At 60.3% G+C, this 23,329-nt stretch overlaps 1 protein-coding gene across 7 annotated transcripts in view; it reads left to right on the forward strand.

Moving 5' to 3' along the window:
* Positions 1–23,014, forward strand: part of BCAR1 (BCAR1 scaffold protein, Cas family member) — a 35,420-nt gene extending 12,406 nt beyond the window's left edge. The window contains exons 1-7 of one of the 7 annotated variants that reach the window (XM_027119239.1): positions 100–404; positions 9,960–10,571; positions 15,682–15,843; positions 16,021–16,137; positions 17,015–18,112; positions 18,946–19,035; positions 22,009–23,014. In XM_027119239.1, coding sequence (XP_026975040.1) covers positions 132–404; positions 9,960–10,571; positions 15,682–15,843; positions 16,021–16,137; positions 17,015–18,112; positions 18,946–19,035; positions 22,009–22,521 — 2,865 coding nt within the window. In that variant the 5' untranslated portion in view covers positions 100–131 and the 3' untranslated portion in view covers positions 22,522–23,014. The other 6 variants (XM_027119243.1, XM_027119245.1, XM_027119244.1 and 3 more) reach the window with 6 other exon arrangements.
* Positions 23,015–23,329: the final 315 nt, after the last annotated feature.

Genomic DNA, 23,329 nt, shown 5'->3' on the forward strand with positions numbered 1-23,329 from the left:
CTGGAGCCTAGCGCGGGTGCAAGGGTGGGGGGTGGTGGACGGTCCCACTGGGCAGCGCGTGCCCGCGCGCTCCCGCAGCCAGCCGCGCCCCCGAGCCGGCGGCTCATTTGCATGGGGAGCCCGAGCGGCCAATGGGCGCGCGCGACCGGGCATGCCGGGAGCCGGGCTGGGCCCGCCGGCCTTGGCGGCGGTGGCGGGCGGGGCGAGATGGGACCGGCTCTGCACGGCGACGGCGGCGGCGGCGGCGGCAGCGGCAGTGGCCTGCGAGGTGGCTGAAGCGGCCGGACCAGGACCCGGGCGGCTTCGGGGCTCTCGGGAATCCGAGAGCGCGCGGCGCGGGCAGTTCGCTGTGCGCCCTGCGGGGAGCCGGGGCCCCAGGCCGACCCGACACGATGAACTACCTGGTGAGTGCGGTCAGCGCAGCCAGTGCGGCCCGGAGTCCACTCGCGGTGGCCGGGGCGGCGTCCGCGCGCCAGGGAGTGTCGGCCGAGGTCCGCGTACCGGCTTGGAGGCGACCCAGCTCTACCCGCGCCCGGGGCGGTCCCAGGCGGGAAAGAGTTAAGTGAGTGGCATTTCCTGCCGGACCTGCAGGTCCTGGGAACTACGGGCCGCTGGAGCCTCCGCGGGGGCGTGACCGGGCCGGGGTCCGAGGTCCTGGAAAAACCCCCTTCTGCCCTGGCCGGGGCTCCCAGAGGCCAGGACTGCGGAGGATCCCAGAGCCTGCGCACCCCGGGGGCGGCTGGAAGGACCGGACTCGGGGGCCGCCGGCCGGTAGGAGAGTTCCTGGATCCGGGAAAGTTGCTGGCCGGAGGCCCGCTCTCCTTCTGCCGGCCGCTGCCTGCTGGGTGACCTTGGGCCTGTGAGCCCTGTCTCCGAGCCTCACTTTCCATCGCTACGAGGAGCGGTCCGAGGTCCTTTGGACCGTGAACTTCCAGGAAGCAGGGTGGCGATCCGTGTGTTTTGGAGTGAGGGCGGCCCATGCCCCCAGGTTAGGGGTTGAGGGGTGGGTGAGCAAGCGCGGGTGTCCACGGAGAAGTTAATAATTAACCCCCGGCCCGCCCGCGCTGGATTCCGGGACCCAGGGCGGGAGCTTCTCGGTTATTACCTACCGTGGTTGCGAAAACGGTTGTAGGAGCCGGGTCTTGGCAGGGGAGTCCAGGGCCGCGCCGCGATCCCGGGGTCCTAGCCTCCGCGGGTAGAGCGTGGGAGCTGGGGAGGGGCGGGGCCGCTGCCCGGGTGGCCGCAGCCCGGGCGCCCAGCCCCTCATTGCTGCTGCAGAGCCCAGAGCGGTGTTGAAAGATTCGGAGAAGCTGAGATTTGCTGAGGGCCAGGCGTGGTCAGGGGGTGTGAGGGGGTTAGAGTCTGGGGAGATGTTGGGGTCTCCCATCCCTCGGTAGGAGCAGTGGCTTCCTAACTGGTCTTGAGAACAGGGAGTTTATTTCCTTGGCACTCTTAGCATGAGGAAGAGTTACTTCCTTGGCACTCTTAGCATGGGGAAGAGTCTAAGCTGGGAAGTACTCTCTGGGTTTGCTGTGCAGATTTCAGCCAGGCAGGGAGATGTTCCTCATCCCCCTGGGCTGGGGGACACGCCTCCCGCCCATGACTCTTTCCTTTCCGGGGTGGAGAGCTGATGGTGGGAGTGGAGGGATGGCAGGGCTAACAGGCTTAGAAAAGCAGGAGAAGGGCCCAGGTGCAGGTGGAGACTGGCAGGAAGGGAGGTCTGGGAGGACCTGCCGGCAAGCTCTCCTGGCACTAGCACCCACTACCCGCTTGCCGTGGGCAAGGAAGGAGTCCTGTAGGTGCCAGGTGGAGGCAGGGCAGGGCAGCCCCAGCTTCTGCCAAGGCAGTCACCCTCAGCTCCCGGTGACTTTTAAAAGAGGGTGACTTTTACGCTTGTGCTGAACAGAGACGTTAGCGTTGTGGGCTGGCATCATCTCCCCGGGCTTGGGCAAGGGATTGAAGTAAGGGCAGTGCCACTAGGGAATCCTTCCTAATCAGGAAGGGCCCCTAAGACACCTGCTCTCCCCGCGAGTCATACAGATGGTACCAATGGGGAGACTGAGGCACAGAGAGGGGCAGTTACTTGTCCTCACAGAACCGTATCCAGAACATAGTCTCCTGGTATGGCCCCATGCTCTAGCCACGTGCTCCCCCTGCTCTGGGATTGAGGGTGCTCTGGTCCTTGGGGTGCTGCCATGCTCTACTGGGGCTGCCAACTTGGTGGGGTCTCTCTGGCTCCAGAACTGTGCCTTAGTAGCCCCCTCCTGGCCTCCATTATTCTTTTAGGAGATCCCACCACCCTTTGTCTCTCAGGCCTGGAGAACTCCCTCCACCATGCCCCAGGAGCCCACAGCCAGTTGGGGCAGCCAGAACCAGCCAGCAGGTGGAAGGGGGAGGAGCAGTGTTAGAGTCATGCTTGGAGGGCAGGCTGTAGGGTAGGGCGGGACAGGGTCGTTCTCCAGCAGAGACACTGGCCAAATTCCTCTTCCTCTGGATCCTTAAGGCCCCCAAATAAGGGGCTACAGAGTGGCCTCCCTCCAGGGGGCAGGCTGGGCCCTTTAGCACTGGGGAGAGGCCCTGGCTCTATCTCCGTCTCGTTGTGCTAACTTCCTCCCACCTCTGAGTGAGGAGTGGGGCAGAGTACCAGCCTGCCGTGGAAGGAGCTCAGAGGGTGGAGGGGCAGGGCCCCGTCTCAGTCCCCTGTTTCCATTGCGTATCCTGAAGTCAGGGGCTTGGTACTTCTTTTGAGCTGGAGAACCCTGCTTTTTGTGCCAGTGTGTCCTCCTCCATCCCTGCGGAAGCAGATGGTGCTGCTCTAAGGGCTGCTGAAAGCTATCATTTAGGGCTGGAGAGGGGCAGAGCTGAGGAGGCTTTAGATGTCCAGGTGGGGAAACTAAGGCTTCGTAAGGAGTGAAGTCCCTGCTGTCCCACCCGGGCTTCTGCCTCTGCCCCTCCAGTGGCATATCTGGGGCTGGCCACGGTGGGTTACCAGGGCCTGGTACTGTCCCTGAAGTGAAGGTCAACCTCATGCTGGGCCCTCTGCTGAGAGACCAAATCCCAAGGCTGAACAAGCCTGTCTACTCAAACATGTCTGGGGTCTGTCAGCCTGGGTCGGTTCCCTGGGCTGGGTGGCAGTGGTGAGGGTTCTAAGGGGTTGAGGACCACTCCCAAGCTGTCAGAAGTTGGGGTGGGCTGGAGGGTGGAGGGCTCCGCTCTCGTGTCACCCACATGGGCTCCTTGGTGCCCTGGCCCCAGACCCACCTGTTCCCACTGTCCGAGGTGTGTTGGGGGCTGCAGATGCCGTGTCCTGCAGGAGGAGGGCCCTCCCCATGCCACCTCTCTTCCTCTGCCCAGCCTCGCAGGGACAGTGCCTGGGATGCCCTGGCAGGAGAGGGGCCAGGGGCCTGCTTCGGCCCAAGAGCTGGGCACAAAGACATCTGCTCTTGCCACTGTAGCAAGGCCAGCTCGGGGCTCCTGATTGTCTGAGGGAGCTGCTGGCGGTGGCCACCCACAGGTGGGTTTTTAGTCCTTTGTTCTGTAGACCTGTCCTCTGGGTGCTGTCAGGCATGGGGCTGAGGACCCCCACACGGCCCCTGCTCTGTCCTCTGAGCCTCAGGCACTGCCAAAGCAGGCAGGGAAGGAGCCATGCTCCCCTCGTCCCCTTGGAGTGGCTCTGGAGTGGGGGGCTCATCCACGCTTGTCACGCTGAGCACTGAGGACTTGAGCCCAGACCCTGGTCACTCAGTTGTCCTGGAAGAATTAAGGGGAGGGTGATGCCAAGGCCTGCTGTTGCGGAGTTCCACCCAGGATGAGGGTGTGGGGCCTCCTGGGAAGGGAGGAGGCACTGCCCGCCCAGCCCCATCGCAGCCGGGAGGCGGAGCAGAGGATTGTCAGGACCCTGGCCAGTGGGCCTGTAGCCGCTGCCCCTCCGGCGGGATTCCCAGGGCACAAGTGAGCAGCGGTTGTGGGTGTAGACCGCCACTTGGGCACACGTACGTCGGGCCTGTATCCAGTGGCCACGGGGGCTCTTTGGGACAAGCAACCAGAATACCCCAGAAATAAACTTGGCCCAGGTTTGAGATGGTTCTTTGTATGAAGAGAACTAGAGTTTCCCTAGTGACTGCTGTGTGTGGGGCTCTGTGCCTGGGGCTGGGGTGTATGTCAGGGTGGGGGACAGGGAGGGATGGAAAAGCCCTGTGAAATTTCCACTCCTGGCTTCCATGGACCTAAGCAGTACCCCGGGAGCCACCCAGCTGCACTTTGTCATACAGCAGATCTGCCTCTGCCACTTCCTGACCATGACCCTGGCGAGTCAAGTGTCTGTTGTGCACCTCAGTCTCTCCATCCGTAGGTGGAGGCAATCACAGTGTCTCACAGGGTTGAAAGAGATAATTGAGGTGCATAGAAGAGCCCTGTCTCTCAATGCCGGCGTTATGGTCATCATTGTGAACTGTCAGTCTCCCCACCACCAGGTAGCACCGTCCCGCAGAGTCGGGGTTTGGGGATACCCAGAGCACATCCAGGGCTCTCCGGGGCAGCAGACCGAGGGAGAACCCGTCAGATGGCCGCTGACACGTGCCCGTTGGCGGCCAAGGCCCAGCTGCTCCGTGTCTGAGGGCCCGGGTGAGTCTGGCGCACACAATGAGGGCCATTCTCAGACCCGGCAGGGCCGTGGGGCAGCCCTCTCAGCTCCCGTGTGCAACAACCAGAGTGTTGTTCTGGGCGGGCCTGGCTGGCAGGCCGCTGCCTGGGGGGTGTTGGCGTTGGGCAGGGGGCTCTCCTCTGTCCCCTCCCTCTGGGGTGAGTGAGCCCAAAGGGCCTTTCCTGGCTTTCTCAGGCGTGGCCACGCGGCTCCCAGGGAGGGCAGGGCACCACCTTCCGCAAGGGGGGCTTTTGCCTGAACCCGCCCATCCAGCAGCCCCACGCTCAGCCCTGCTCTGGGCCAGGCCTGGCGTGCATGTGCAGCGGAGGGACGTTCCCTGCTCAAGCAGACAGGCCCCTCCCATTCTGGGCGCCCGGGTTGGGGGCACGAAGTGGGCAGTAACAAGAGGTGTTGATCAGCACTTCGAGGTGGGGACAGTGAGGTGTGGGTGCCCGGGGAGGGATGTGGGAGCTTTCTTGGCGGGGTGGGGGGGTGACACCCAAGTCACGTCCTGAAGGAGGAGTAGGACACAGCGAGAGGTTTCCTAGGGTCGCGGGTGAGGCGGCCAGAGACTCGGGCGAGTCAGCAGCAGTCTCCGTGGTGCCTTGGACCCAGGTGGCTGGCAGAGTTGGCCTGGACTGCGATGGTGCCCTGGTGGTGTGCCCCTCCCAGAGATCACAGCTGTGTCCTCTTGTGAGCTTGGGGGAAGCACTTGATGGGCCCAACAGTGAGGAAGGCTGGAAAGCCAGGTTCTGGGTAGACTGACCCCGCTCTTCCAAGCTGGGACAAGACACTGGGCCCTGGGGAGCATGTCCAGAGCAGGAATGCTCAGGTGGTGTGGGTTTTGCCTTATCCTGCCATGGGATGCCACCATTTGGACGGCATGGACTGAGCTCTCCCTGCAGCATCCCAAGGCACCCTGCAGTGTGACCGGCCCAGCCTGCCTGCCGGTCCAGGGCCACAGCCCTGTCTCCCCTCCAGCCTTTCCCTATTTCAGTGTCTTGGCTCATGCCTGCCCTCTGCCCACATGCCCTTCCCTGGCTGGTTTCATGGTCGCCTAGTTTTCGGTCTTCATGAGTCATCTGAAATGTCCTCCTTGGGGGAGGCCACCTCTGACCATCCTATGTGTAGTGGCCCTGTTGCACATGCCACATTTCCCCCTGCCCTGGCAAATCGTTTTGTGTCTGCCTGCCCTGCTGGGATGCAAGCCCCGTGCAGACAAGGGCCTGGTCGACCTAGGCTTGCACCGTCTTGCAGGGCCTGGCCCAGCACCTGGCAGAGGGCAGATGCCAGGTGAATCTTTTATTAAACAAAAGAACTTCCCTATGAAACCAGGATTGTCACCTTAACACAAGGGATCTGGGTGCTCAGAGAGGCTAAGGGACTTGCCCAAGGTCCCCAGCAGTGGGAGGGAGAGCCAGGCCCAGGTCTGGTCTTAGCTGCTGCTCAGCACTGGAGGGAGAAGTGTGTCAGGAGCAGCTGGAGAGGCTTAGGGGCCCAAAGGGGCGGTGCTTGGCCAGCTGGAGCTCTGCGGCGCCAGCAGTGCCCAGGACTGCGGAGAGCCTGCCTTGGGGGCTCGGCGGGGGGAGGGGGGCACCAGCTGACGCAGGCAGAGGAGCTCCTGGTGCCAGGCGCCTGGTGCCACGTGCCCACCCTGAGAGGTGCTTCCCAGACTGGCTCTGGCCTCCCCGGACTATACAGTTGCAGTTGGAATTGGCCTTGACTGCTCATCGAGCTCATACCCAGGAGGTGAGAGCTGGCCACCCTGGGCACGAGAGGCCCCGGTAGCTCCCTGGGCAGCTCTCCTGGGTCCAGGGGACCCTCCCTCCACCCCCTTCCCCCTCCCGCTGGACCTTGCCCTTGGCAGAGCTCTCCAGCCTCCCTGAGAGCCCAGCCGTGCCCAGCAGGGCCCGGCCGAAGCCCCTCTGCCAGCCTTCCTCTAAGAGGTGAGGGGCCTCTGAGGGGCATTCCCCTCTGTCTGCACCCTGCCCCCTTTGACTGGGCTGGAGGGGAATTTTCCTGTGACTCACTCTGCTGGCACTTCCTGTGGTCACCAGGGCAGGGGCTGAGGGGACCCAGAGGGGTGGCTCTGTGTTCTGGGGTCATTGGGGGAGGGTGGGTTGGGTGTCCCGCCCCCCTGACGGGGTGTGATTCCCTGAGCAGGCTGCAGACCATATTTGGGAAACTTGCTTTTCCTGCAGGCAGCCTGGGGATGGGACCCATGAGCCCAGTGGGCAGCAGGGCAGCCCCCGCCCCATCTGCTCCTCCTGGGGCTTTGGCCTCTGAGCTGCTTCGGCCCTGTCCGTCCCATCCTGCCTTGGAGCCTAGGAGGTAGTCCACTGTTTTCTTTTTCAGGGTGTATATTTTTTCAACCCCCAAACCAAGAAATGCTCATTAAATACAAATTGAAAATTTCTGAGAAGCAGGAAGACAAAGCATCCCCCATTGTCTCAAACATTACCCTCTCCCCAGTTGTTAAGTTCAAGTGGCATTTTATTGAGGACTCATTTATACCTCAGTGCAGTGATAACCGTCCTGACTGGTGTGGACAGTGTTGGCGCCGCCAGTAGTTCCGAGGGCCCTTGCCCTGCGCTCACCTTGGTGCAGGGTGAATTCGCTTGCTCTGCTCTCTGTGCGCTGCCTGCCTGGGCTGGCTTCTCCCCTGGGCCTTGTCCCTCCTGGCTCCCAGCTTTCTGGCCTCTGGGTCCTTCTGAGCTGCCCTGGAGGAGTGGGCTTCCCGCCAGTGTGCCCCCGAGTCTGAGCGTGCAGTCCTGGGCCTGGAACACGCACTGCCTGCCCCAGCTTCCCCCGTGGGCTGCTGTCCCCCTTGATGGTGTTCCGTCCTCTTCCCTAATCCTCACTGTGACGGGCAGGGGAGACGGAGCTCAGAGGGGCTCCTTCCGGCTCCTGATGCTGGTGTGGAGGTGGGCCCTCCTAGACTTGGGTGAGGCCTCACCCCGACTTCTCTCTGCCCCTAGTGGAATCCAGGGGATGAGACCCAGGCCCACGTGGGGAAGGGTGGTCCGAACCCAGGTCCCATTTCCGAGTCAGATCTAGACCAGGCTCTGCATCTTCAGTCCCCAGGAGACTCAGAGGAGGGCGACCAGAGCTGAGGCCTGGCTGGTGGGGCGGGTGCCCAGCTGGCCTGGCACTGTCCTCTCCACAGGCCTGGCCTTCCCACCCAGGCACCTGCTTTGCTCCTGCCCTCTGCTGGACTCACCTTGGCCCTCTGGCTGGGGCCCCCCTGTGCTATCTCTGGGCCCAGACTGAGCCCTCACCCGCGCAAGCAGCAGAGGTCAAGGACTGAAAATGTGGGGCCTGTCCACCCGGTTCTCTGTCCCCGGTGAGGTTCTGGGCCTGCCGGCACAGTGCCTGCCAATGCTGGGGTCCTCCTGTCTGTCCCCACAGCCTCGCCAAGGCCTGCACAGGCTGCTGGGCTACTGGGCCTCTGCACGGAGCATGTGTCCCGGCTCCAGGAGGGTTTGCCGACTCACGGAACCCATAGCAGCGGTTCTGGGGTGCCTGTGAGAATTAACAGGAGAATTGCAGGAGTAAAGAGCGGGGCTGGGCGTGGGGTGCTGTCCTTCTGTGGCCGTCCTCAGTCTATATGGGACGGCTTCCTTGTTTTGCTTTATTCTCCCCATTTATTCCTGATGCCTGTCTCATTCCCGTCCCTCTTCCAGAAGCACCCATGCAAATGTAATGTGTCTGGAATCTGCCCTTGGACAAGTGTCTGTGAAAAATACATAGAGTTCTTTTGTAGGTATTCGTAACATTTACGTAAAGCGTTCTGGGCTGTAGATCTCCTGTTTGTTTCTCTGACTCGGGGGGTGTGGCTGGTGTTCCTCACCAGACACCTGGGCACCTGCTGGAGCACAGAGCAGAGTCGCAGGTCTGTCCCGCTTTGCTGGCTGGATCCCTGAACGTCCTTTGTGGCCATCTTGGCCATTCTGGTCTCCCCTTCAGAAAACTCTTCATATTTTATTGGTTTTCTGTTGGTGTTCTTGTTTTTTCCTCGCTTGTTTGTAGGAGAACCTCCAGATTCTAGATCAGAGACTCTTGTCATTTGGTGGCCTGTCACCCTGTCAGCTTTCTGTTGTTCCCCCACCCAGCTGAAACCGTTCACTTTGATGAGGTTGAATCCATCTCTTTGTTTCTGTTGTTGTTACCTTATGTTTTGTGCTTTTTGTGGTCTTTTTTTCTAGGGTTTTGTTTATAATTTTTTTCCACCTCAAGGTCACAGAAATATTCTCCCACAATTCTTTTCTTTTATCAGCTCTAAGGTTATAACTTTCACATGTAGGTGTTTGATTACCGTTTGTTTATAACATGAGGCAAAGTGTCCCAATTGACTTTTCTTCCTATGGTGAGTGAGTTTTCCTGGTAGCATCTCGGTTACAGTCCTGCCCCCATCATCGCTGTGTGATTCCCAGCCGCTGCTGCCTGTCCTGCTTAGGGATTGGAGTTGTGGCCTGTCCTCACAGCAGGAAGGAAGTGCCTCTTTGCATTTCATTTTCAGAATTGACCTGCTTATTTGTGGACCTCTATTCCTCTGCTTAATTCTAGAAGGATTTTTTTCCTTTGGTTGAATTCCTCCAAAAAAAAAAAATGTTCGGCTGGCATTTTTATTGCAGTTGTAACTTATTAAGCAAGCTTGGCCCAGTTGTTACATTTTCTCCTCTGGAGTCTTTGCTTCATTAACTCCTGGATAACTTGTAGTTTCTGTTATCTGGTGACATCTTTTCTGTGAGGTTCCCTCCTCAGCACTGTTGATTCTTCTTGTTTGTTGGAATCTGTATGTAGATGACATATGGTCTGCAGATGATGACTGTTCTGTCCCTGTGTGTCCCCTCCCCACTCTCTGGTCTTTTCCTCCTGGCTGATTGCACTGGTGGGGCAGCAGGGAGTTGAGTTGAAGCTGGGAGGGTGTGCATCCTGTTTTCTCCCCAGGACGTGGTGGCCATTATTGTCATTATCGCTGCCTTCCCCAGCATTAGGTCCAGCTTATAGCGTGACTCCGGGAGTATTTTTTAGAGTATCTTGAGTACCATCCTGGAGTGCAGGTGATGGCTGTGGTCAAGAGGATTTTGAGACACTATCCAGGCTCATTGGAAAAACTGCCGGGATCAGCTGGGCCTTTCCGCCAGGGGCAGCGGGGGCAGAGGCGTGGGGATCTCGCCAAACCCTACTTAGTTCCTTTCTCGGTGCCAAGGCCAGGTGCCTCCCCAGTCCTGGAGGGGGTGGGAGCTGGGCGGGACGCCGAGCCCCCAGCGCACGTCCTCCTGCCCTCACGCTCACCTGTGTCCTCTTCCCCCAGAACGTGCTGGCCAAAGCCCTCTACGACAATGTGGCCGAGTCCCCAGATGAGCTCTCCTTCCGCAAGGGCGACATCATGACGGTGCTGGAGCGGGACACGCAGGGCCTAGATGGCTGGTGGCTCTGCTCGCTGCACGGGCGCCAAGGCATCGTGCCCGGGAACCGCCTCAAGATCCTGGTGGGCATGCATGACAAGAAGCCCGTGGGGCCCGGCCCCGGCCCGCCCGCCAGCTCGGCCCTGCCTCAGCCCAGCCTCCACCCCCCGGCAGCCCAGTACACACCCATGCTGCCTGCCACGTACCAGCCCCAGCCGGACAGTGTCTACCTGGTGCCCACCCCCAGCAAGACTCAGCAAGGCCTCTACCAAGCCCCTGGGCCCAGCCCCCAGTTCCAGTCTCCCCCGGCCAAGCAGACAGCCACATTCTCCAAGCAGATGCCCCATCACCCGTTTCCCAGCCCAGCCCCAGACCTTTACCAGGTGCCCCCGGGGCCTGGCAGCCCTGCCCAGGACATCTACCAGGTGCCGCCTTCCGCTGGGATAGGACACGACATCTACCAGGTCCCCCCATCCATGGATGCACGGAGCTGGGAGGGGACGAAGCCACCAGCCAAGGTAAGGCCTCCCTGGGTGGCCAGGCAGCCCTCCTGGTGGGTTTTGGCTGGGCCCAGTTTTTGGATGCAGCAGGGCCCGGCCAGGCACCCTTGCTTGGGACCTCCGGGACTCCAGCAGCGGCTCCGCGTTTGGTCTGGGGTCGAGGGGGGAGGTGAGCGTCTGGGGAATGTGTTTATATGTCTGCTGATGTGGGTGTGAGCAGCCCGAGAGGAGACACCGAGCTGGCCGTGGACCGTGAGGTGGCCTTCAGCTGACAAGCCCCAGTGGAAGGGTGTCGGCAGCAGAGGACACAGCCTGTCAAAGACTGTTGTGGCAGGTGGGGCCTGACCACGGAGGCCTGAGCAGCAGCTGGGAACGGACCCCCAGGGGCCTGGAACCTTCGTGAGGGCGGAGGGTGTTGGGTAGGAGTGACCTGCCCAACCACATCCTGGTGAAGCCATTCTGCCCAGAGGGGAGGGTGCAGGGAGCCCAGGAAAGGGGAGCTGGGAGGCACCTGAAGGGGAGAAACGGAGTATGGAGCACAGGGCCGCAGTTGGGCCAGAGTGGCTGGAAACCCAGAAGATTGGACTGGATGACAGAGTCATTTCTCTCTCACGTAGCACGGCTGGGGGTGAGCGGTGTGGCGCTGGTGGCACCTCCGAGACTGTCGGAGCCTGTGGTTCCTCCTGGAGCGCCGGCGGTGGAGGGCAGGTCCTCCGTTTTCTTGCTCTGCCGCCTCGTCACGGGGCTCGCGGGCCAGAACAGTGGCCGTGTGAGTTCCAGCCGGCAGAGAAGGGAGGAAGGGACAAAGGGGCGAGGCCAGCCAACGCGTGCCCAGGGGCTCCCACGGTCCCCCTGTGGGTGCAGCTCATCTAGATCCACACGCACCCAACCCTCTCCTCTCCTGGGCCATGTTTGTGGGCGCCTGCAGGGTGCCCTGCTCGTGACTCCTAAACCGCGGGGAGGACACTGCCTGCGGGATTGTAGGGTCACCGTGAAAGGGGCTCTTGTTCAAGTCCCTTGTGGGCTGTTACCAGTGGGAGGCTGGGCGGGGGGCAAGGCTCTGAGCCCAGCACCTCAGCTCCACACAGACCTGCGTATGTGTCCTCACACCCAGGGCTGTCTGCCTAGGAAGGAGGCAGGACTGGAGAGTGCCATGTCTAGTGTCTGAGGACACTCACCGCGTGGCGCTGAGCCTCTCCTCAGAGCCTGCCCAGGGGTCAGATGCCAGCTGGGCAGCGGTTCAGCATGCAGTGTTGCCCTGCCCCGCCACAGGCAGAGCTTGGAGCGGGAGACCTGGACACAGGTCATTGGCTGGCTCAGGGTGGGGCTCCATGGACACTGGCCACCAGGGGACTCTGGGTCACTGGCTCCACTTCCCTACCTGCTCCTTCAACCGCCTGGCCAGAGACAGGCCAGTGGCAGAAGTGAGCCATGCTGGACTGGGATAGCCCAGACTGGGCAGCTCCCAAGATGGCTTTGGGGGAGGAGGAGTGACCGGTGGTTAGCCTTGGGACAGGCCATAGGCCATCCTTCTGCGCCCATGCCCACACACAGCTCACATTGTGCACACTCCCCAGGGAGGCATGCCCTTCCCCTTTCCATCCTCTCCTTTCCTGAGTCCAGGCAGCTCCAAGGCCAGGACAGGCCCTGGAAGCCCTGTGGCCCAGGAAGCAGCAGTGAGGCCTTTACTCCGGGCTGTGGATTTGAGCCCACGTTTTGGTCATTGGTACTGTTTCCCTCCCATACGAGGCGCTTTGCTCTCAGACTGCTTCTGAGCTCACCTGGCTGGTGCGTGCTCTGCACATGCCCACTGGTGGGGTTGCCCAGGCCCTGTGTCCCTGAGGACCCAGACCGGGCTGATGGCCCCAGGAGGAAAGCTCTGTGTGCTGGGACCTGGTTGCCCTCCCCTGAGAAGCCTCATGGCTCCTGGCCTGGGCAGTCTCCATCGCGGCTGCTTTCGTGTTATGGTCCATGGAAGTGTGCTTGCTTGTCACGGGAATGTGTAATGTATGAGGAGGCCTGGAGGTGAGCTTCCCCACTCAAGACGGGATCGCTGGGGGATTTCAGCATGTTTTGTCTAGCGTGTTCCCTATTCATCTTTCACAGATTTGTACACATACTTTTGCATTTTGAGGTTGTAAATCCAACGTCAGATATCAGAAGCATTTTGGGTCCCTGAGCGTGATCATGACGATCACCACTGGTTTTGCTGGGTCGCCCCTTCTGCTGCGGGCAGGCTCCAGGCGGTTTCTAATGGCAGTAAGGCCATAGATGTCTTGGAGCGTGCATGTGTGCCCACCTTTCAGGCTGTGCTTTCAGAAGCCTGGGCAACTGAGGCCCCTGGTTCCAGGGCTGGAGGTCGGCTCTGCTGAGGGGAAACCCTGCCAAGACCGTGGGGTGGGTGGGTGCGGCCTTGGGTCCAGGAAAGCAGAGGGCAAGTGACAAGGCTGGTGGCTAGGAGGGGTCAGTCTCCTGGAGCCTGGAGCAGGGTGACCCGCGTGGCTGCCGGGGGAAGGTCAGGGCCACACCGGGTGTCAGCACCCTTTGGGGCTGGGCCACGCTTTTAGGTTGCTGAGGGCAGAAGCACGTGGGGCCCCCGGAGGAGGAGGTGTTTTGTGAGGTCACTCTTGGGGGAGCTCTGGGTCAGGGCTGCAGCTGTGCCTGAGGGAACAGCTGTGGCACTGGGTCAGGCTGGGGGAGACGCAGCTCAGATCAGCCTTGTTCCTTCTGGAGGACAGGAGCTTGGGAGGGAGGGGACCCACGTCAGGCGTGTGTCTCCATCTCCCAGGCCCCCCAGCAGTGCTCCGTTTTCCAGAGCAGGAGCCCGAGGCTCTTGGGGGGGGGGCGGGGGGGCAGTGACAGAGCGAGCCGGCCTGGGTCACGAGGGGAGATGCCAGGCGGCCCGGAGGTGGTCAGGGGCCCAGGCAGAAGGCAGCAGGCGGCCTGCGCCGTCCCTGGGGTCTTGGGAGCCTTCAGCCTCCCTTCTCACTCCTGCAGGCGCCCTGATGAGCTGCCCGGCCTGGGTCTGTGTGTCCGCGTGTGCGTCTGGCAGTGGGCATTGTGCGCGTTTTCTCTGCCTCTGCGTGTCTGCCTTCTGCGCCCTCGAGATGTGTGTGTGAGAGAGCTTGTGGGTCTTGGGCTGGGCTCTGTGTCTCCTCCCAGACTCTGGCTTTGTCCCCCAGCCCCAGGGGCTCCAGGTTCTGCTAATGGGGCCCCAGGTGTGGAGCAGGGTGGCCTGTGATTAGCAGGCTCAGCGGCTCTCTGGAGAGTTGGTTTCCCTAACAAGCCTCCCCCCGCTGGTGACTGCCTGCCTTTTTTTCTAACAGAAAACATTTGTTGGCCAGTATGGCTGCCTACTGTCACTGACTCAGCCGCGTGAGTGGCCAGCTGCCCGCGGCCCAGGCCTGGGGTCCGGCCCCAGCGCCCCTCCGCCTGCGCCCCGCCCTCTCTCACCAGCGTCGGGGCGTGGAGAGGGCGGCACACACCCCTCGTCCTGGGCTGGGTCCCCACCTGCCTTCCGAGGCCGGCAGGGCCTGGAGACACCTCAGGCCTCGCCTCAAGGCCCCGCCAACCTGCCACGTCCCGCCAGCCCCCGCCAGCCCCCGCCCCCCCCCTGCTGTTGGCAGGTTCCAGGGTCTAAAAATAGCTCTGGAGGAGACTCAAGTCTGGGGCTTGAGGAGAGAAATGAGTCTGGGAAGGGCTGCCAGCACCACTCCCAGACACGCCGGGGGTGGGGTGCAGTGGACCTGGAACACCCCCTGGCGGCGCTCACCCCAGCAGCTGACAGGGAGCCAGCCCTGCCGGCCTGCCTGGGAGGCCACCGGGGGCTGCATCAGCAGGAGGCTCTGCGGAGCCCTGGGCTGATCAGAAAGTGATGGTGCCTGCACTTCAGCGGGGTCGTTGCTGCTCCTGGGGTGCCCGGTGCGTGCACACAGCCGGTGCCCTCCAGGGCCCATGGGCCTGCAGAGCTGGCTGTTGGTGTCCTGGGGGCTGCGCAAGGCACGGGATGCAGGGTTCCGGGGGCATGAGCCCCAGGGCAGTCCCTGCCTCCGCCTTGCTGTCCCCAGGGATGTGTGTGGGGGAGCGCCTGAGTCACCACTGTCCCAGACCTCCCATTTGATTAGGGAACAAAAGGCCTTTTTGTCAGAGAAGAGCTGAGCCAGGAGCCTTGTGGAGGAGGTGTACCCTGAGCTGGGTTAGAAGATCCTGCCAGCCCCTCCTACAGGGCTGACCCCTCCCACAGGGCCGGGTGCCCACAGGGAAGGAAGCTGCCCACCCAACACTGCCTGCGAGCGGTCTCGCCCTGCACCTCGGGACAGGGGAGGGGCACCGGGGAGGGAAGGGGCTGGCCTCCTCTCTGGGCCAACATCCCCCCACAAAGGCCTTATCCTGTTAGGTGAGGGGTGGTCCCCGTGGCCCCGAGGGTGTGGTGCGGTGGGGAATACAGGTCTTGGTTCTGGTCTTGGTCAGTCCCTCACACCCACACACAACCTGCCAAAACAGCTTCCCTCCTTCCATTTGCGGGAGGGCTGGCCCTGAGGGGCTGGGGGCTTTTGGTGGCCCCATTCTCAGGAATCTCCCCAAGAGCGCTGGGGGGACGAGGAGGGCAGGGCTTGGAGCCCCCAGGCCCTGACTGTCAGGATCTCCTGCAGGCCACCTCCTCTGGGTCCAGCCCGAGGAGGGCACAGCCCACCACTGCCACCGCCATCTGTCCTGGAGCCTGAAGGTGGCTGCTGGGTCATATGGTAGGGACAACCCCTTGCTGGGCAGGCCTCTCGCAGGAGGGTGCAGCTGGAGGTACCATCCAGCAGGGGCGCCTCACTCAAGGGTGGCCCCTTCTCCATCAGCCCACATGTTCTCTCCTCTGGAACCTTCTGGGTCATTCAGCTGTAGAGACCACTTCTGTTTCCTGCCAGAACCAGACGGCTCTAAGCAAATAGTGGGGGTCCTTGTATTCCCCACGTGCTGCATTTCATTGAAGAGAGAGAAGGCAGGGAATACGAAGGGATGCGCACACCCTTGCCTCTGAGCCCACCCTTGGGGAGCCCCCTTACGTATGTCCCGCTCACCTCACGGGGCGGTGGAATCTCTCCAGGGCCGGTGGTGACGGTTGGCTGTCTGCCCCCAGGTGGCGGTGTCCACCCGCGTGGGGCAAGGCTATGTGTTCGAGGCCCCCCAGCCCGAGCAGGACGAGTACGACATCCCACGCCACCTGCTGGCCCCGGGGCCCCAGGACATCTACGACGTGCCCCCTGTTCGGGGGCTGCTTCCCAGCCAGTACGGCCAGGAGGTAGGTGTCCGGGCCGGTGGGCACGGGGAGGGGGGTGCCTCAGCCTGGCCCTGCATGGAGAGCTGGGCTTTCTTGGCCCCAGCCTGGGTGGTCCTGGGGTAGAGCTGCGGGTTTCTGCTCTTTCTGTCCCCTCAGATGGCCCTGGCACTTGTATTACTGCACCTTTTCTGCCCTCAGGTATATGACACGCCCCCCATGGCTGTCAAGGGTCCCAATGGCCGGGACCCATCGCTGGACGTGTATGATGTGCCCCCCAGTGTGGAGAAGGGCCTGCCGCCGTCCAGCCATCATGCGGTAAGCATTTAGGGGATGCTGGGCCCTCACAGGTTGAGGCCCGATCTGTGCATGGGGTTCTGGGTGTGAGTGTGTGTGCGTGCCCTGGGGTGGGGACTCAGGTCTGCAGAGCCGGGGGCATCGAGAGACCTGCCTCCAAACCCCGGCTCTGCCCCTCACTCGCTCTGTGACGGAGGTGGAAACTGAGCCCCTCTGAGTCTCAGCTTCCTCGTCTGTAAAAGGGTCCCTCGTAAGGCCTTCTTCAGAAGGTTCTTGAGAGGATCACACAGGATATCAGCAAGGTGACCACAGGACTTATCATCCAAACCAGGATACTTCTGAGAGTGAAAGGAGAATGACAGGATAGTTATGAGGGGGCATCAGGCACAAACCAGGACTGTCCTGGGCGAACCAGGGTGTTCGCCCTGAATACAGCCTGCACATAGCTCAGCCAGGTACCTGCCACAGAGTAGAGAATACGCACGTGGTGGTGATGGTGATGCTGGTGGTCACGTGGGTGGTGACGGTGGTGCTGATGGTGGCGGCAGTAGTGGTATGATAGCTGACCTCTCACTAAGCGTTTGCAGGTACGCAGTGAATTAGCTCACGTAATCCTCACAACAAACCTGTGAGGGAGTTTTCCCATCTTATAGGTGAGCAGACAGGCACAGAGAGGTGGAGTCACTTGCCTTAGGTCTCACAGGTGGTAAGCAGTGGAGCCAGGATTTCGTACCCTGGTCTGGCCCCAGAGTCGGGCTCTCAACCGTAACCTGCATGAATAAGAATCATGACAAATGTGCCCGCTGGGCTGTGTCTGTGTGTGTGGCTGGGTCCTGCCCGTAGGCTCCCGGGTGGGCAGATGGGCTGGCAGCCTTGACTACTTCTTCTTGGCCCCCAGGTGTACGATGTTCCTCCATCGGTGAGCAAAGATGTGCCCGACGGCCCACTGCTGCGTGAGGAGACCTATGACGTGCCCCCCGCCTTCGCCAAGGCCAAGCCCTTTGACCCGACCCGCCACCCGCTGGTGCTCGCCGCACCCCCTCCGGACTCGCCACCAGCTGAGGACGTGTATGACGTGCCGCCCCCGGCTCCTGACCTCTACGACGTGCCCCCCGGTTTGCGGCGGCCTGGCCCGGGCACCCTCTACGACGTGCCCCGAGAGCGGGTCCTTCCTCCCGAGGCAGCCAACGGCAGCGTGGCCGACGACGGTGTGTACGCGGTGCCCCCCCCTGCCGAGCGAGAGGCCCCGGCCGACACCAAGCGCCTGTCAGCCTCCAGCACGGGCAGCACACGCAGCAGCCAGTCGGCCTCGTCCCTGGAGGCAGCGGTGCCGGGCCGTGAGCCCCTGGAGCTGGAGGTGGCCGTGGAGGCCCTGGCACGGCTACAGCAGGGCGTGAGCGCCACCGTGGCCCACCTCTTGGACCTGGCAGGCAGTGCGGGTGGGTGTGGGGGCTGGCGCAGCACCTCTGAGCCTCAGGAGCCTCCGGCGCAGGACCTGCGGGCTGCCGTGGCCGCCGTCCACGGGGCCGTCCACGAGCTGCTGGAGTTTGCCCGCAGCGCCGTGGGCAATGCCGCCCACACTTCCGACCGCACGCTGCATGCCAAGCTTAGCCGGCAACTGCAGAAGATGGAGGACGTGTATCAGACGCTGGTGGCCCACGGTCAGGCCCTTGACAGTAGCCGGGGAGGCCTGGGGGCCACTCCCGAAGACCTGGACCGCCTGGTGGCCTGCTCGCGGGCTGTGCCCGAGGATGTCAAGCAGCTGGCCTCCTTCTTGCATGGCAACGCCTCGCTGCTCTTCAGACGGACCAAGGCCTCTGTCCCAGGGCCTGAGGGGGGTGGCCCCCTGCACCTCAACCCCACCGACAAGGCCAGCAGCATCCAGTCCCGGCCCCTGCCCTCACCCCCCAAGTTCACCTCCCAGGACTCGCCTGATGGGCAGTACGAGAACAGTGAGGGAGGCTGGATGGAGGATTACGACTACGTCCACCTGCAGGTGGGTGCCCGCTCTGCCCAGGTTCCCTGGGCCCCTGGGGAAGTCCCCTGGTCCTCTCGGGGCTCTGACTTTGCCACCCTGTCGTGGGCACCCTGATTCCCCCCCACAGAGGGCTCTTGTGGCCAAAGGAAGGTGTGGTCCCCAGCAAGACCTTGCTGAGTCCCTGTGCCCTCCTCACTTGGACCTTCCAGGCCATAGGGGTCCCTGGAATCCCATCCTCAGCCTGTCTCAGGCCTTTGGACCCATGTGGCCCTGACATCAGGGATCCTGCAGTGCCAGCCAGGGAGGGCCCCTGAACACCTGCAAGGGCTGGGCCTCTCGTGGCCAGGGCAGAGGTTAGGGATTTGGAGAGGTGAATTCCGAAGTACAAGCAAAGACAGAGATAGTAGCAGGTGTGGGGAAAACAAGCAAGGTGATCGATAGGTGGGGTGGGGTGGGCCTCTGGGCAGAGGCCAGGGTGCCAGCCGATTGGGCATCCCGGTGAGTGGCATTCCGGGCTGAGAGCCAGCAGGTGCCAAGGCCCAGCGGTCAGGGATGGGTGGGCAGACCCTGTATGCCGAGGGGAGGGGCCTGGATGTGATTCCTGCCATGGGAGCTGGGGCAGGGAAGATTGACATGGCCATGTGGAGTGTGCCTAGCCCCTTCCTGGGGTCAGGAGGTGAAGGAGGCCCGGGAGAGCCGCTTCCTCCGGAAGCTGCCCCCACCCTGGGCCTGAGGCCACAGTGGGAGCCTGGGTGCGGCTGCAGCGCCACCTGGTGGCCGCTGGTCTCATTGCACCCCGCTGGGCCTCTGGGGGCTTCCGGCTCAGCCGCATCCTTGTGTCTACCCTCCAGGGGAAGGAAGAGTTTGAGAAGACCCAGAAGGAGTTGCTGGAAAAGGGCAACATAATGCGGCAGGGGAAGGGCCAGCTGGAACTGCAGCAGGTGAGGACACTCAGGTTCCCCAGCCTCTCCCAGCACAGGCGTCCCTAAGAATCTGTCGCCTAAGCTGAGCCTCCCAGGGCCCTCCCTGCTCAGCCCGTCCCTACTCAAGTGCATGACGGTCTCCGTGTGTTCGTTGGATTTATGTTTAGGTTATTATCAGAGTAATCACAGGCACACAGAAAAGTGTGAAGACAGAAAAGAAGCCATTCACCCTCAGGGGTGGTCACCGTGCCCTGGGGCTGGTTTCCGGTCTTGCTCCTGCCTCGGAAGGGGCCTCTGTCCGTGTTTGAGATGCTACTTCGTGAACAGTTATGTCTGCTTTTATCGCAAGGTGTTTCCATGGCATTAAATATTAGTCATAAGTTGTTTTTAACGTCAGCCTATGTCTATTATGGTTGAATGTTTACGTTGTACCCAGTTTTTCTTATTGTAAATAATGCTACTGTGTTTATCTAAGGACATTGGATTTTCTTCATATTTTGGTTTGTTTCCATAGAGTAGGAGAGGGATTTTTTTTTTTAATTTATTTATTTACTTATTTTTGGCTGCACTGGGTCTTCGTTGCTGCACACGGGCTCTCTCTAGTTGCAGCGAACGGGGGCTACCCTTGGTTGCGGTGCGCGGGCTTCTCATTGCGGTGGCCTCTCTTGTTGCGGAGTACGGGCTCTAGGCGCGTGGGCTTTAGTAGTTGTGGCACGTGGGCTCAGTAGTTGTGGCTCGTGGGCTGTAGAGCACAGGTTCAGTAGTTGTGGCGCACAGGCTTAGTTGCCCCGCGGCATGTGGGATCTTGCCGGACCAGGGCTCAAACCCGTGTCCCCTGCATTGGCAGGCGCATTCCTAACCACTGTGCCACTAGGGGAGTCTGGGATTTTCTTTTTTTAAGGGAGTTTTATTTTGATTATGAAGATTTTAAAAATTAAGATATAGTCTAATACAAAATAAACACAGAAATATCACCCGGAAAGTTTTCCTCACCCCACCTACCCTGGGCATGGGGAAGGATGGTGTAGGAGAGAGCCTACCAGGTTCACCCTGAGACCCGGGCCATGGTGTGCGTTTTTCAAAGCCACGTTTCCCCAGCTGTCAAGCGGGAAGCGTAGTTGCATCTGTCTTGGGGTCGATGTGAGAATTAAATGAGTAAACAATATGTAATACTTAGGAGGTGCTGGGCACATAGAACATGTCCAATAAAGGTACAGATGTTAATAATTATATGTGTATGGAATCTCCACCGACTTAGGAAATGGGCATGTGCTTTATCTTCTTTGTCTTCCTCTGGACTGTCGCAGCATCTATTTAACCAGTCCCGTGTCGGTGGACACTTCGTTTGTTCCCAGAGCTACTTTTGTAAACAAAGCTGTACTGACCAAATCTCTTCACGTATCTGGTCAGTCACTTAGATAAATTACTAGAAGCTGGAGTAAGAGGAATGTGAGTGAGAAACTAAAGATCTAGAGTTCCTAAGCGAGGGACATCAAGTACAAATAAAATACAAGAACATAAAATACCCTGACAGGGACGTTTGTCACTCCATTTCTGCATCAGTGAAAAATCTGGAAACAGCCCCTGGCTGCCACCACCAAATACCTCAGAGTAGAGTACTGGTTGAATACAGTGTGAGCATTCGTACAGTAGAATATTGTGTAGCTACCAAGAATTTGTCAAAGAATGCAGAAGACCCACTGAAGGTAAAACAGAACAAAAATGAGTGTATTCTCCCGCTGGACAGGAGAACCAAGCAAATTTCACCAGGTAGCCTAGGAGGGAAAGAAAGAGGGTTTCACATGCTAGGAAGGGACAGTTTCACGCTGGTTTGCTAATTAGAGTAAAGCCTGAAACCTTGGTTAGACAAGTACCTGAGTCCCTGAGTCTGTGTGCACGGCTGGTCCCAACGACCCAGTCAGAACCAGCTTGTGGTGAGGACGTGTCAGTCCACACCGCTGACGCCTAGGCAGGGCTGCTGCTGGTGGAAACTTTTACCACGTGCTTTATACGTTCTCACTGATAGGAAATGAATGACCCGTTGTTGGGTGCTAAAGGTAGGCTATAAAATATTATATATTGTGTGTTTCCGGTTTTCTAATTGTAAAAGAAGTAGGAATATTCCTGTTTAAAGGAAGATGTCTTTGAGGAATATTCACTGGTTTTTGCTGTGAATATTTGTTTTCTGAAATTTGCAAATACCATGACCTTTTTGCTTTTGTTTAAAATTCTTATTATGGGAAATTTAATACATGTATAAAATTGAGGAAAATAGTCTCCCAGGTACCCACTGGAGAAAAGGAAGCCCGGGTACAATTCACCCAGCCCCAGCCATTCTCAGCACAACTAATCCAGTGTATGTAGCCCCCTTTCCCGCCCGGTGACACCCCCACCCCCTCCGCCCGATCATTTTGAAGACGTTACATCATTTCATCTGCAAATACGTCAGTGTATATTTCTAAAAGACGATTTACCAGAGATTTAACAGATTTCTGGGTGCATGGGATTCCAGTTGATAACTTTCTTTCTGCTTGGTGTCTGTGAATCTTTTTACACTGCATATGTTAAGGAGAAAAATATTTTTTTTAACTTTTCATTTTGAAGTATTTGTAGATTCATAGAAAGTTTGAAGGAAAGTACAAAGCAGTCCTGTGTCCCCTTCTCCCAGCTTCCCCCAGTGACCGCATCTGAAATCACTAGATAACAGCACCCAAACCAAGAGACTGACATCCCTCACCCCTGCCGCTGCTCATCTGTTCCCATTTCTAGCATTTTGTCATTTCAAAAATGTTATATAAACGGAATTATTTGAGATTGGTGGGAAAGTTGTTTGGAGGCAGGCAGGGACATGTGCTTGGCCAGCAGGACAGAGGTGGCCTGTTCCCCTGCCCACTGACTCTGGGCTTTGTCACTCAGAGGGCCAGAAGGGCCCCCTCGCTGTCCCTTTTGCTCTGTGGCCGTGGTTTTCACTCTGTTCTCCCTCTTCCCCAGCTGAAGCAGTTTGAACGGCTGGAGCAGGAGGTGTCACGGCCCATAGACCATGACCTGGCCAACTGGATGCCAGCCCAGCCCCTGGCCCCGGGCCGGACGGGCGGCCTGGGGCCCTCGGACCGGCAGCTGCTGCTCTTCTACCTGGAGCAGTGCGAGGCGAACCTGACCACGCTCACCAACGCCGTGGATGCCTTCTTCACCGCCGTGGCCACCAACCAGCCCCCCAAAATCTTCGTGGCACACAGCAAGTTTGTCATCCTCAGCGCCCACAAGCTGGTATTCATCGGGGACACACTGTCACGGCAGGCTAAGGCGGCCGACGTCCGCAGCCAGGTGACCCACTACAGCAACCTGCTGTGTGACCTCCTGCGCGGCATCGTGGCCACCACCAAGGCCGCTGCCCTCCAGTACCCGTCGCCTGCCGCCGCCCAGGACATGGTGGACAGGGTCAAGGAGCTGGGCCACAGCACCCAGCAGTTCCGCCGGGTCCTGGGCCAGCTGGCAGCTGCCTGAGAGCCGTCAGCCAGAGGGACGGAGGGCAAGGGGAGGAGGGTGGCGATGGGCCCCAAAGAGCCACTGTGCCGCGGGTGTGGGGACAGGCGACCCCAGCTCCACCCGGGCCTGGTGCCCCAGACTGTACAGGGAGTTGTGTATATTTATGGCGGGGCAGGATGTGGGACGGTGCCTCCTCAAAGGAGCCCGAGCAGAGCTGGGCCCCGGACCCAGGCCAGGAGTGGCTGGCCGTCCCTCCTGAGCGTGCTGAGGGCCCGGGGGGGGCCCAACATTCGGGGCTGGGCTGGGGGCTCGCAGACCGCTTGACCCACATGGCCTCAGGTGACCCCTCGGGCTGACCATGAGGGTGCCGTGTCCCCCTGGCAGGGCAAGCGTGGCTGTGGTGTATTCTCTCTGCACCAGGAGAAAACCCTAAAAAACTATTTTTCATTATTGATTTTCCAATCATTTGACTAATAGTCTACATTTAAATAAAATTAAAAAATGAAAAGCATTCTCCTGAGGTGTGAGAGGCAAGAGGACCTGTGAGCGGGAGGGCAGGTGTTTGCCAGTCTGGATGCCACAGGTGGAGTCACGCGTTGGCGAGATCTGTGGCGAGGCTGTGGGCAGCGCCTCGGGAGGGTGAGGAGAAGGTGGGTCCCTTCAGCAGAAAAGGAAGGCTTGGGGAAGCGGGGCTGGGCCGGGAGCTGAGGTGGGGGAGCCTGGGCAGCTGGAGTGAGGTTGAAGAGCGGCCGTCAGAATCCAGGGCTTGAGGCCAGAAAGGCTCAGCGTGAGCACAGTGGCCAAGGGCGCAGCCGTTGCCGAGGTT

This window comes from Aethalodelphis obliquidens, unplaced genomic scaffold (genome assembly GCF_003676395.1).
Source record: "Aethalodelphis obliquidens isolate GAN/ISIS:26980383/991018 unplaced genomic scaffold, ASM367639v1 scaffold20, whole genome shotgun sequence".
In the NCBI taxonomy this organism is placed as follows: Eukaryota; Metazoa; Chordata; class Mammalia; order Artiodactyla; family Delphinidae; genus Aethalodelphis; species Aethalodelphis obliquidens.